Source organism: Macaca thibetana, chromosome 14 (assembly GCF_024542745.1).
Source record: "Macaca thibetana thibetana isolate TM-01 chromosome 14, ASM2454274v1, whole genome shotgun sequence".
NCBI classification, from domain to species: domain Eukaryota; kingdom Metazoa; phylum Chordata; class Mammalia; order Primates; family Cercopithecidae; genus Macaca; species Macaca thibetana.
Genome location: NC_065591.1, coordinates 9,335,932 through 9,349,222, shown reverse-complemented (window position 1 = coordinate 9,349,222; position 13,291 = coordinate 9,335,932). Strand labels below are relative to the sequence as shown.

Here is a 13,291-nt window from a genome sequence, read left to right as displayed (position 1 = left end):
CTACAGATGAAAGCAGAAAAAGAGGCCAGTAAGTTGCTGGCAGTGCTGACTGGCTACTGACTTCCCATCCACACCTCAGTGGGAGCCAAGCCTCAGCTGGGAGGAGTTTACAATCCAAGGGTGTGTGGGACACGCCTGTTGAGGAAGGCACTTCCTGTCATAGAACTTCCCACTGGGGAGGTCACTTTCTGCTGGGGAGGTCAGGGAAGGATTTCCAGAGCAGGAGCTCTTTTGAAGGGACAATGAAGGATGGGCAGGCTCTATCCTAAGACCTGGAACTTGTTCTTGGGCAAGGTTACTTAACAAACCTCTTTATACCTCATCTGTAAAATGGGGATGATATGTTATGGTGGTTGTCTTTATGGCAAACAGAAACATACAATTTTGTGGGGTTTTTTGTTTGATTTTTGTTTTTGTTTTTGTTTGGAGATGGAGTCTCGCTCTGTCGCCCAGGCTGGAGTGCAGTGGGGCGATCTCGGCTCACTATAAGCTCCGCCTCCCGGGTTCACACTATTCTCCTGCCTCAGCCTCCTGAGTAGCTGGGACTACAGGTGCCCGCCACCATGCCCGGCTAATATTTTGTATTTTTAGTAGAGATGGGGTTTCACCGTGTTAGCCAGGATGGTCTTGATCTCCTGACCTCGTGATCTGCCTGCCTCAGCCTCCCAAAGTGCTGGGAATACAGGCGCGAGCCACTGCGCTCACCTTGTTTTTTTTATTTTTATTTTATTTTTATTTTTATTTTTATTTTGAGACGGAGTTTCACTCTTGTTGCCCAGGCTGGAGTGCAATGGCACGATCTCGGCTTACCGCAACCTCTGCCTCCCAGGTTCAAGCAATTCTCCTGCCTCAGCCTCCGTAGTAGCTGGGATTACAGGCATGTGCCACCACGCCTGGCTAATTTTGTATTTTTAGTAGAGATGGGGTTTCTCCATGTTGGTCAGGCTGGTCTCAAACTCCCGACCTCAGGTGATCCACCCACCTCGGCCTCCCAAAATGCTGGGATTACAGGCGTGAACCACCACGCCCGGCTTTTTTTTTTTTTTTTTTCAGACGGAGTCTTGCTCTGTCTCCCACGCTGGAGTGAGGTGATATGATCTCGGCTCACTGCAACCTCCACCTCCTGGGTTCAAGTGATTCTCCTGCCTCAACCTCCCAAGCAGCTGGGATTACAGGTGCAAGCCACCATGCCCAGCTAATTTTTATATTTTCAGTAGAGATGGGGTTTCACCATGTTGGCCTGGCTGGTCTCGAACTCCTGACCTTAGGTGATCCGCCAACCTGAGCCTCCCAAAGTGCTGGGATTATAGGCATGAGCCACCATGCTTGGCCAATGGGGATAATAGAAGGATTTTTTGTTTTGTTTTGTTTTGTTTTGTTTTTTGAGACAGAGTCTCCCTCTGTCGCCCAGGCTGGAGTGCAGTGGCGCGCTCTCGGCTCACTGCAAGCTCCGCCTCCTGGGTTTACGCCATTCTCCTGCCTCAGCCTCCTGAGTAGCTGGAACTACAGGCGCCCGCCACCACGCCCGGCTAATTTTTTGTATTTTTAGTAGAGACGGGGTTTCACCGTGGTCTCGATCTCCTGACCTTGTGATCCGCCTGCCTCGGCCTCCCAAAGTGCTGGGATTACAGGCGTGAGCCACCGCGCCCGGCCATAATAGAAGGATTTAAGTAATTTGTGTAAAGGGCTTAGAACAGTGCACGGCCCACAGTTAAGTCACATAAACATCTGTTAAACTTAACAAAGGCACTCAATACATATCTGATTAATTTTTATTCATGTAACAACAGGCTTGTATTTTGTCCTTCCCTCCTTCCCTCCTTCCCTCCCTCCCTCCCTCTCTCTCTCTCTCTCTCTTTCTGATGGAGTCTTGCTCTGTCGCCCAGGCTGGAGTGCAGTGGCATGATCTCAGCCCACTGCAACCTCTGCCTCCCGGGTTCAAGCGATTCTCCTGGCTCAGCCTCCTAAGTAGCCGGGACTACAGACACACACCACCACACCCAACAAAACTTTTGTATTTTTAGCAGAGACGGGTTTTCACCATGTTGACCAGGCTAGTCTCAAACTCCTGGCCTCAAGTGATCCACCTGCCTCTGCCTCCCAAAGTGCTGGGATTACAGGCGTAAGCCACCACACCCAGCCTTTTTAAAAATTTTTTTTGAGACAGGATTTTGCTCTTGTCACCCAGGCTGGAGTACAGTGGCGCAACCTTGACTCACTGCAAACTCCACCTCCTGGGTTCAAGCAATTCTCCTGCCTCAGCCTCCTGAGTAGCTGGGATTACATACGTACACCACCACGTCCCGCTAATTTTTGTATTGTTAGTAAAGACAGGGTTTCACCACTTTGGCCAAGCTGGTCTCGAACTCCAGACCTCGTGATCCTCCCGCCTCAGCCTCCCAAGAGACTGGGATTACATGCATGAGCCACCACACCCGGCCGTAAGTGAAGTATTCTCCATGCAGCTGCTCGTGAAACCTTCACTGGGAGGTAGCAGATATCTGTGTTAGAGGAGTCTCTTTCCCTTATAGATGATCTAAGTTACTACCAAGTCTAGAGTGTACCAGCTTCAGACACGATGCCCAAACGATGTCATCGGGAGTCAGACTCTTCCTCTATTTGTCCTCCGGGCTGGCTACATTCTCAGGCAAAGCCCGCTCATGGCAGTAGGATGGCCACCAGAAACACCAGCTTCACAGCACCCCAGCAGGGGCACATCCCCAGCCCCTCCCACTTTCCCAGTAGCTACAACAAAAGTCCCAGGCTTGGCCTTCCTTCGTCTGGCTTGGGTCATGTGCCTATTCCTGACATCAATCACTGTGACCAGGTGAGATTGGCAAGGCCAGGACTTCAAGCCCATCCTGGAGCCCAGGGTTGGGGTCAGCCCCATCTAAACCATAGGGACTAGGGGTGAAGAAGGGGCAGTTCCCCAGGGCATTGGGTACTGTTGGCAGAAGAAGGGTGAGTAGATGCCAGTTGATTTCAGCTCAGCTTCCGACATGAGGAAACTGCCACTCAGCAGCACATCCTGGACCCTGGTCACCTCCCCAGGTTGATAGACTCCAATGCCCCCCTGCCTCTGATACCAAGCCCAGCACTCTTCCTGTCCATTGTTTCACAGCTGCCCAAGATGTGGAGGAAGGTCCCAGCAGTCAGGGACCCGTGGACAGGAAAGCAAGGGCTTGCCAAAGGATGATTCCAGATGTACTGAATGCTGGGCAGAGACAGGGGAAGCCACATCATGGGGACTCCCCAGGGCGTGGGGAGAGAAAAACAGACTTACTTTCAGCACATTGTGCACAGCACATTTCAGTGCTCATTAAAGATGGAGTCTGGGGCCGGGCGCGGTGGCTCAAGCCTGTAATCCCAGCACTTTGGGAGGCCGAGACGGGCGGATCACTAGGTCAGGAGATCGAGACCATCCTGGCTAACACGGCGAAACCCCGTTTCTACTAAAAACACAAAAAATTAGCCGGGCGAGGTGGCGGCGCCTGTGGTCCCAGCTACTCGGGAGGCTGAGGCAGGAGAATGGCGGGAACCCGGGAGGCGGAGCTTGCAGTGAGCTGAGATCTGGCCACTGCACTTCAGCCTGGGTGACAGAGCGAGACTCCGTCTCAAAAAAAAAAAAAAAAAAAAAAAGATGGAGTCTGGGCCAGGCGCGGTGGCTCACACCTGTAATCCCAAGACTTTGGGAAGCCAAGGTTGGCAAATTAAGAGTTCGAGACCAGCCTGGCCAACCTCGTGAAACCCTGTCTCTACTAAAAATACAAAAATTAGCCAGGCATGGTGGCACATGCCTGTATTTCCAGCTACTCGGGGGGCTGAGGCAGGAGAGTTGCTTGAACCTGGGAGGCAGAAGTTGCAGTGAGCCGAGATTGCACCACTGCACTCCAGTCTCGACAACAGAGACTCCGTGTTAAAAAATAAAAATGAAAAAAGAGTCTGCAAATAGCTGGGCCTCCCAGGAACTAAGTGACTTCCCCAGGGCTCTATGGGGCTCTTCACTGCCTGGTCCTCAGTGCATCTTCCCACGCTCACTCCCCTCCCCAACCCCCACTCCTGCTGGCTCTTTGCCACCTCCAATGCCTTGTGCTTCTGAGTCTCTGCCATTCCTTTAATGTACTTGCACATCTTTCCAGGAAGTGGTCTGGAACTTCTGGAAATGGGCAGGCAGTATAAATTATAAACAGCTGAGCTCTGAAGAGTCTGAGAGCATCCCAGGGCTTTGTTTGCAAATGGCAGTTGCGACCATAGCTCCTGGATTTTCCCAGGCAGTGGAAGCCCCGAAAAGACCAGGGTTCAATCCTCGCTCTGTCCTGCTACTGTTTGAGCTTGGACAAGGCCCTTGGTTTTTCTGGGTTCTCACTGTCCTTGTCTGTAAAATGGTGATAATTCCCTCACTTTGCCAGGGCTGCCCTGATGACTGAAACAAGGTATGGAAAGTGGTCACCAGTGACCTCAGACAGGATAAGTCCTTTGCTCTTGTCCTAGTTACCCCTAAAGACGGGAGGGCCTCATGCGGAGGCTGGTGCCAGGGAGTGGCCAGCCAAGCTCATGGAGCGAGGGACTGGAGGGCTGGCTGGGGTGCAGTGGGGTGGGAAATGAAGCCCAACCCAGGCTAGCGAGTGACTTGAAATGCAACAGACAAGACGGCGCTGCCCTTGGCAGAACCAGCACCAAGGGTGCAGGAGAGCTTTGACCACACAGGTCAGCAGTCAGTCACCATCAGAGGACTCCAGAGATTCTCCAGTTTGTTTTGCAACCGGGGAAACTGAGGCCTGGCAAGAAGAGGGGAACTGGCCAAGTACAAGGAGGCAGCGGAGACAGGCAAACCCAGGTTCTGCTGCAGCCTCCCTGTGCTCTTCTCATGTTATTCCTCACTGATCCAATGTGGGGAAAAGAAAGAAAGATCAGACTGTTACTGTGTCTATATAGAAAGAAGTAGATATAAGAGACTCCATTTTGTTCTGTATTTGAGATGCTGTTAATCTGTGACCCTACCCCCAACCTTGTCCTTGCAAGAGACATGTGCTGCGGTGACTCAAGGTTTAAAGGATTTTGGGCTGTGCAGGGTGTGCTTTGTTAAACAAGTGCCTGAAGGCAGCTTGCTGGTTAAAAGTCATCACCATTCTCTTAATCTCAAGTACCCAGCCACACGTACACTGCCAAAGGTCGCAGGGACCTCTGCCTAGGAAAGCTAGGTATTGTCCAAGGTTTCTCCCCATGTGGTAGTCTGAAATATGGCCTCGTGGGAAGGGGAAGACCTGATCGTCCCCCAGTCTGACACCCATGAAGGGTCTGTGCTGCGGGGGACCAGTACAAGAGGAAAGAAGGCTTCTTGGCGGTTGTTGGCGGTTGAGATAGAGAAAAGCATCTGTCTCCTGCCCATCCCTGGGCAATGGAACATCTCGGTGTAAAACCCGATTGTATGTTCTGTTTACTAAGAAAGGAGAAAACCACCTTAGGGCGAAAGGCGGGACTTGCTAGCAATGCTGCTCTTTATGCACTAAAAAGGTTTATGGAGATGTTTGCATATGCATATCAAGGCACAGCACTTTTCCTTAAACTTATTCATGTCACAGAGAACTTTATTCATATGTCTTACTGCTGACTTTCTCCCTATAATGATCCTATTATCCTGCCGCTTCCTTTTCTTTAATACTGAGGGAACTCAGAGACCGGTGCGGGCGTGGGTCTTCTGTATGCTAAGCGCTGGTCCCCTGGGCCCACTTTTTCTTTCTCTATACTTTGTCTCTGTGTCTCATTTCCTTTCTCAAGTCTCTTGTTCCACCTAACGAGAAACGCCCACAGGTGTGGAGGGGTAGGCCACCCCTTCAATCCAACAAACATCCTGGGGCCTGGAGTGGAAATAACAGGGGCACAGGACACCCTTAGAGGGCAGGGAGCATTTGTACCTGTTGTGGGTCTGCAGGAGCAGGACTGATTCCCAGAAGCCCCAGACCAGGGTCCCAGGAGCTGGAAAGGGAGCCCCATCCGGAAGAAAGTCTGGGGATGGGGTTCTCTAGAGAGCTGAGTTCACCTGCAGCTCACGTGCACCAAGCTTCAATGTCTCAGACAGCCTTGTGCCCTCTCTGGACCTGTTTCCTCATGTGTAAAATGAAGGAACTTAACCAGGCGCTGTGGCTCACACCCTATAATCCCAACATTTTGGGAGGCCAAGGCAGGAGGATTACTTGAGCCCAGGAGTTCAAGACCAACCTGGGCAACACGGCAAGACCCCATCTCTGACAACAACAACAACAACAACCACCCCAAAAATGAAAACAAAAATTAGCTGGGCATGGTGGCGTGAGCCTACAGTACCAGCTACTCAGGAGGCTGAGATGGGAGGATCACTTGAGCCTGGGAGGCAGAGCTTGCAGTGAGCTGAGATCACATCACTGCATTCCAGCCTGGGAGACAGAGCAAGATCGTGTCTCAAAATAAATAAAATAAAATGAAGGAACTTGACAATGACTTCTCAGGGTCCTTCTTGCTGTGCGGGAGGCCAGGGCCTGCCTGTACCTCTTGGGAGGCTTTTTTCTAAACAAGGGACTAGCAATGAACCGAGGTTGGTGCTGCAGACAGAGACCTGGGTGCCTCCCCCAGCACTGCCACCTGCCTTCCACTCTGGGGCTGAGTCTTCCCTTCCCGGCACCCATGGGGAGGGGTACCTATGAGATGCCCCCCCCTTTTTTTTTTTTTTTGAGTCGGAGTCTCGGTCTGACCCCAAGGCTGGAGTGCAGTGGCCCGATCTCGGCTCACTGCAAGCTCTGCCTCCCAGGTTCACGCCATTCTCCTGCCTCAGCCTCCCAAGTAGCTGGGACTACAGGCGCCCGCCACCACGCCCGGCTAATTTTTTGTATTTTTAGTAGAGACAGGGTTTCACCATGTTATCCAGGATGGTCTCAATCTCCTGACCTTGTGATCCACCCGCCTCGGCCTCCCAAAGTGCTGGGATTACAGGCGTGAGCCACTGCGCCCAGCCGAGATGCCCTTTTTCTTTTTTTTTTTTTTTTTTTTTGAGATGGAGTCTCACTCTGTCGCCCAGACTGGAGTGCAGTGGCACGATCTTGGCTCACTGTAACTTCTGCCTCCCGAGTTCAAGCAATTCTCCTGCCTCAGCCTCCCAAGTAGCTGGGATTACAGGTGCCCAGCACCATGCCCAGCACCACATCCAGCTATTTTTTTTATTTTTAGTAGAAATGGAGTTTTGCCATGTTGGCCAGGGTGGTCTCAAACTCCTGATCTCAGGTGATCCACCTGCCTCGGCTTCCCCAAGTGCTGGGATTACAGGCATGAGCCACCATGCCCAGCCAAGACGCCCTTTTTGTTTTGGGGCCGGTGTGGGAGTTGGAATCTGTGGGGATCTCAGAGAGTGGGAGCCGGGTCTGCCATGGTTTGGGGGCTGAGAAACCTGATGGCGAGAACAAGCCTGGTGAAGCCCTGCTGCTTCCTGTCTGTGTGAGCAGCTAGAAAGCAATTCACAAACCTCTATCCTTATTTCTATCACCCAGCAACTATATCCTGAGCATCTCCTATGTGGCAGGCCCTGCTCTGGGTGCTGGGAGACATCTGTTTTTTAAAAAAGATCCAAGTCCTGCCCTTGTGGCATTTCCATCCTAGGGAGGAGCAGGGAGACAATAATTCTATTAAGTGAATTATCTAGTCTGGTGGGAGTCCACAGGTACCACAGGGAAAAGAGAGCTAGGTAAGGGCCGTGGGGAGTGTGGGGTGGGGGATTTCACATGTAAATAGTGGGGTCAGACTGAGCCTCATTGAGACATTTGAACAAACAAAAATTGTTCTTGACATTGGATATTTGAGCAAAGAATTGAAGAGGAGAGAGCCATGACAGTGAGGTACTGGCTGGGGTCGGGGGCAGAGTGGTGTAGTGGACTCCCGGGACTGGCAGGGTCGAGGGAGCAAGAAATTGGGGTGGAGGCCACGGGCCATTCACACAGGGGCTCTTAGGCCAGTGAGAACCTTGGGCTTTTACTCTGAAAGATACAGAGAGCACCAGAGGGCTCTAAGCAGAGGAGAATGTGATCTGATGCAGAGGTTAAAAGGGTCCCTGGTCGGGCATGGTGGCTCACACCTGTAATCCCAGCATTTTGGGAGGCCGAGGCAGGAGGATCACTTGAGGTCAGGAGTTCAAGACCAGCCTGGCCAACATGATGAAACCCTGTCTCTATTAAAAATACAAAAATTAGGCCGGGCGCGGTGGCTCAAGCCTGTAATCCCAGCACTTTGGGAGGCCGAGATGGGCGGATCACGAGGTCAGGAGATCGAGAGACGATCCTGGCTAACACGGTGAAACCCCGTCTCTACTAAAAAATACAAAAAAATAGCCGGGCGAGGTGGCGGGCGCCTGTAGTCCCAGCTACTCGGGAGGCTGAGGCAGGAGAATGGCGTAAACCCGGGAGGCGGAGCTTGCAGTGAGCTGAGATCCGGCCACTGCACTCCAGCCTGGGTGACAGAGCAAGATTCCGTCTCAAAAAAAAAAAAAAAAAAAAAAAAAACAAAAATTAGCCAGACGTGGTGGCGCATGCTTGGGAGGCTGAGGTGGGAGGATCATTTGAACCCAGGAGGTAGTGGCTACAGTGAGCCGAGATTGCACTGCTGAGCAAGACTCCATCTCAAAAATAAATAAATAGGCCTGGCACGGTAACTCACACCTGTAATCCCAGCACTTTGGGAGGCGGATGTGGGTGGATCACCAGAGATCAGGAGTTTGAGACCAGCCTGGCCAACATGGCGAAACCCTGTCTCTACCAAAAACACAAAAATTAGCTGGGCGTGGTGGTGGACGCCTGTAATCCCAGCTACTCGGGAGGCTGAAGCAGGAGCCACTGCACTCCAGCTTAGGCAACAGACTGAGATTGCATCTCAAAATAATAATAATAGCAATAATAAATAAAAATAAATAAAAAATAAAAGGGTTGACCGAGCACTGTGGCTCATGCCTGTAATCCCAGCATTTTGGGAGGCCAAGGTAGGTGGATCACCTGAGGTCAGGAATTCAAGACCAGCCTGGCCAACATGGTGAAGCCCCATCTCTACTAAAAATACAAAAATTAGCCAGACATGGTGGCTCATGCCTGTAATCCCAGCTACTCTGGAAGCTGCAGCACGAGAATCACTTGAACCCGGGAGGCAGAGGTTGCAGTGAGCCAAGATCACGCCACTGCACTCCAGCCTGGGCGACAGAGTGAGACTCTGTCTCAATAAATCAATAAAAATAAAAAGGTCTCTGTGCCTTGGAGCAGGTGGGCAAGGAAGCTGGTCAGGAGACTGCTGCAGCGATCCAGGTGAGTGGGGGGGTCTGTCACATGGAGAGAAGAGGGGTACCTGTCTCTCAGGTTCCAGAGTAAGGGCACAGCAGGACACAGGCAGCCAGAGGCAGCAGTTTCTCCTGCATTCATTCACCAGGCTCAGCCCCATAGAGGCAGGAAGCATCCAGCACAGGCAACAGGTGAGGTGGACGAGCACGTGGCTGTTGGAAGAGCTCAGATTTTCAAGTCCTTTCTACCTCTGAAGGTTCTGGAATAGCTTGCAGATGTCATGTGCCCTTGGGGGATGACTAACACCTCCTTTTGTCATCTGGAAATTGGGGAGGATGCCTCTGTTGCCTCCCACACTGGCAGATGGGCTAAGACCTGTAATGAAGATGCTCGAAAACTCTGACTTGTCTTATGAGGCATGCAGCAGTGGCATGCAGGATGTACACACCCACTGAATCATCAGTGACCAGCACTAGGGACCCAGCTGTCTTTGGATATGTAAAACCTGCAGAGGCTAAGCGCAGCAGCTCACGCCTGTAATCCCAGCACTTTGGGAGGCCGAAGTGGGTGGATCACTTGAACCCAGGAGTTCAAGACCAGCCTGGCCTACATGGTGAAACCCTGTCTCTTCTGAAAATATAAAAATTAGCCAGGCATGGTGGTGCATGCCTGTAATCCCAGCTACTCGGGAGGCTGAGGCAGGAGAATCGCTTGAACCCAAGAGGTGGAGGTTGCAGTGAGCCAAGATCGCACCACTGCACTCCAGCCTGGGTGACAGAGTGAGACTGTCTCAAAAAAAAAAAAAAAAAAAAAAAAAAAAAAAAAGACCTACAGGAAGATGAGCGGTAGGAGGGCAGAACTATGGTCTGTATGCAGTTGCCATCTCTGTGCTTCCAGTTCTTTGCTTATTAATTAGTGGGACAAAACCCACACTTGGGTAAGCTGCCAGCACGTGCTGGTTGGTGCCTCTGTCACAGGCATGTGGTCCAAAAAATAAGACTGGCATCATAGATTGTCTTATCAGAGAGGGAAAACAGGTTTTCTGTCTTCTCATTAAAACTGTGACTTTATCATAAACAATCTAATATAAACAATGTATAAAAGTTTAAAAGAATTAAATAGGCCGGACGTGGTGGCTCACACCTGCAATCCCAACGCTTTGGGAGGCCAAGGTGGGGAGATCACTTGAGCCTAGGATTTTGAGGTTAACCTGGGCAACAAGGTGACCTCAACCCTGTGCTCCAGCATGGGCCTGGGGCCCTGGCCTTGCCAATCTCACCTGGTCACAGTGATTGATGTCAGGAATAGGCACGTGACCCAAGCCAGACCAAGGAAGGCCAGGCCTGGGACTTTCCTTGGAGCTACTGGGAAAGTGGTAGGTGCTGGGGATGTGCCCCCCTGGGGTGCTACTAAGATGGTGTTTCTGGTGGCCGACCCACTCCCATGGGCGGGCTCTGCCTGAGAATGTAGCCAGCCCAGAGGACAGCACATAGAGTAAGAGTTTGACTCCCAGTGACATGGTTTGTGCATTATGTCTGAAGCTGGTGCACTCTAGACTGGGTAGTAATTTAACTTACATCATCTATAAGGGAAAGAGACTCCTCTAACACAGATATCTGCTACCTCCTGGTTCAGGTTTCATGAGCAGCTGCATGGAGAATATTTCACTTGCTGCAACACTGCAGAAAAATAAGGCAAGTCCACAGAGGGCAACAAATGACAGTGAGGGTTAAACAGGGAAAACTAAGAATCCAGAGAACCCAATTTCCCATCTCTTATTGAGACTCCTTTATAAGCATAAGAAATCTGGAGCAATTTACACCAGATATAAGTGCTGCTTGTCACACACGAACACAATCATAACTTGCTCCCTCTTTTTTTTTTTTTTAATTTTCTTTTGAGACGGTCTCATTCTGTCTCATACAGGCTGGAGTGCAGTGGTGCAATCTCTGCAACCTCCACTGCCACCCGCCGCCCCCGGGTTCAAGCGATTCTCATGCCTCAGCCTCCCAAGTAGCTGGGACTACAGGCACGCGTGACCACACCTGGCCAATTTTTTGTATTTTTAATAGAGACGAGGTTTTGCCATGTTGGCCAGGCTGGTTTCAAACTCTTGGCCTCAGGTGATCCACCCAGCTTGGCCTTCCAAAGTACTGGGATTACAGGAAAAGGCCACCATGCCCAGCCTCATCATTATTTAAGAAAAAAAAATTAAAAATTTAAAAAAATAGCTGGGCATGGTGGCATGTGCCTGTGGTCCCAGCTACTTGGGATGCTGAGGTGGGAGGATCATGTGAGCCTGAGAGGACGAGGCTGCAGTGGGCTGTGATCGCGCCACTGCACTTCAGCCTGGACGACAGAAAGAGACCCTCTCTCAACAAAAAAAAAAAAAAAAATTAAAACAGAAACTGTGGCGCCCTCCCAGTCGTTTTCCGGGAGAGACGTAGAGCTGAGCGACCGAGGCCGCGAGCTAGGTGAGCGCCTGGGCCCACACTTTCCTATCCCCCGCAGATGCCGGTGGCCGTGGGTCCCTACGGACAGTCCCAGCCAAGCTGCTTCGACCGCGTCAAGATGGGCTTCGTGATGGGTTGCGCCGTGGGCATGGCGGCCGGGGCGCTCTTCGGCACCTTTTCCTGTCTGAGGATCGGAATGCGGGGTCGAGAGCTGATGGGCGGCATTGGGAAAACCATGATGCAGAGTGGCGGCACGTTTGGCACATTCATGGCCATTGGGATGGGCATCCGATGCTAACCATGGTTGCCCACTACATCTATCCCTTCCCATCCATCCCAGCCCACGTACTAATAAAAGAAAGTCTTTGAGTAGTCAAAAAAAAAAAAAAAAAAAAAAAAACAGAAACTGTGTGTCTAGAGCAAACTCAAAAAAATATTTAGATATATAAACAAATAAATAAATAAATAAAATACTTGGGTATACTCCTTCCTAATGCTTAATGGTCAGCAATTCTAATTTAAGCAGAGTCTTCTCCCCCGGCCTTTTTTCCTTCTGGTTCCATAATATAGGGTTTTGTTACTTTTCTTATTATTATAAAGGTAATACATGAAATATGATGGCTGATTTAAATGATTTACTTTTTAAAATTAAAACTATAATGCCAAATTTTCAGGCCCGGCACAGTGGGTCACGCCTGTAATCCCAGCACTTTGGGAGGTCAAGATGGGAGGATCACTTGGGGCCCAGAGTTCGAGACCAGTCTGGGCAATGTGGCAAAACCCAGTCTCTACAAAAAATACAAAAATTGGCCGGGCGCGGTGGCTCAAGCCTGTAATCCCAGCACTTTGGGAGGCCGAGACGGGCGGATCACGAGGTCAGGAGATCGAGACCATCCTGGCTAACACAATGAAACCCCGTCTCCACTAAAAATACAAAACAATTAGCCGGGCGTGGTGGCGGCGCTTGTAGTCCCAGCTACTCGGGAGGCTGAGGCAGGAGAATGGCGGGAACCCGGGAGGCGGAGCTTGCAGTGAGCCGAGATTGCGCCACTGCACTCCAGCCTGGGCGACAGAGCGAGACTCCGCCTCAAAAAAAAAAAAAAAAAAAAAAAAAAAAAAAAAAAACCAAAAATTGGCTGCATGTGGTGGCACAGACCTTTAGTCCCAGCTACTCAGGTGGCTGAGGTGGGAGGATCACCTGAGCCCAGGGAGATCAAGGCTGCAGTGAGCCGTGACTGTGCCACTGCACTTCAGCCTGGGTGATAGAGTGAGACCCTGTCTCAGAAATAATAATAATAATGTGAGACCCTCTCTCAAAAATAATAATAATAATGCCAAACTTTTCTTTCCAGGTGTTGGGTAAATATGCCTTGGTAAAAGGCTCTAGATCTCTCCTCAGGTTACAAGCCACTTACTCAGCCCTAAGAAGTTTCCCCTTCAAAAGCAGGTTTCACAGATGTCACGATTTGGGTATTTTAATTTCACGATTCTTTCTTGTTAAAAAAAAATATATATATATATATTCATATTCACAGTTATATATAACTACAGCTC

At 50.6% G+C, this 13,291-nt stretch overlaps 4 protein-coding genes across 14 annotated transcripts in view; 3 read left to right on the top strand and 1 right to left on the bottom strand.

The window, feature by feature from the left end:
- The window catches only part of LOC126935630 (reactive oxygen species modulator 1), a 94,028-nt gene extending 81,919 nt beyond the window's left edge, over window positions 1-12,109 (top strand). The window contains exons 2-3 of the mRNA XM_050757371.1: window positions 11,708-11,758; window positions 11,796-12,109. Of these exons, the coding sequence (XP_050613328.1) occupies window positions 11,796-12,035 (240 nt within the window). The 5' untranslated portion in view covers window positions 11,708-11,758 and the 3' untranslated portion in view covers window positions 12,036-12,109. The remainder of the gene's footprint in view (window positions 1-11,707; window positions 11,759-11,795) is intronic.
- The window catches only part of VPS51 (VPS51 subunit of GARP complex), a 148,382-nt gene that overhangs the window by 25,546 nt on the left and 109,545 nt on the right, over window positions 1-13,291 (top strand). The gene's annotated exons all lie outside the window — the stretch shown is intronic.
- The window catches only part of ARL2 (ADP ribosylation factor like GTPase 2), a 218,820-nt gene that overhangs the window by 192,029 nt on the left and 13,500 nt on the right, over window positions 1-13,291 (top strand). Inside the window, exon 1 of one of the 11 annotated variants that reach the window (XM_050757273.1) lies at window positions 7,879-7,882. The exons of the other annotated variants lie outside the window; for them this stretch is intronic. The gene's annotated coding sequence lies outside the window, so the exon portion shown is untranslated. Of the gene's footprint in view, window positions 1-7,878; window positions 7,883-13,291 lie in introns of those variants that run through there. 11 annotated transcript variants of the gene reach the window in all.
- BATF2 (basic leucine zipper ATF-like transcription factor 2) overlaps window positions 1-13,291 on the bottom strand; it is a 32,591-nt gene that overhangs the window by 12,905 nt on the left and 6,395 nt on the right. The window lies entirely within an intron of this gene.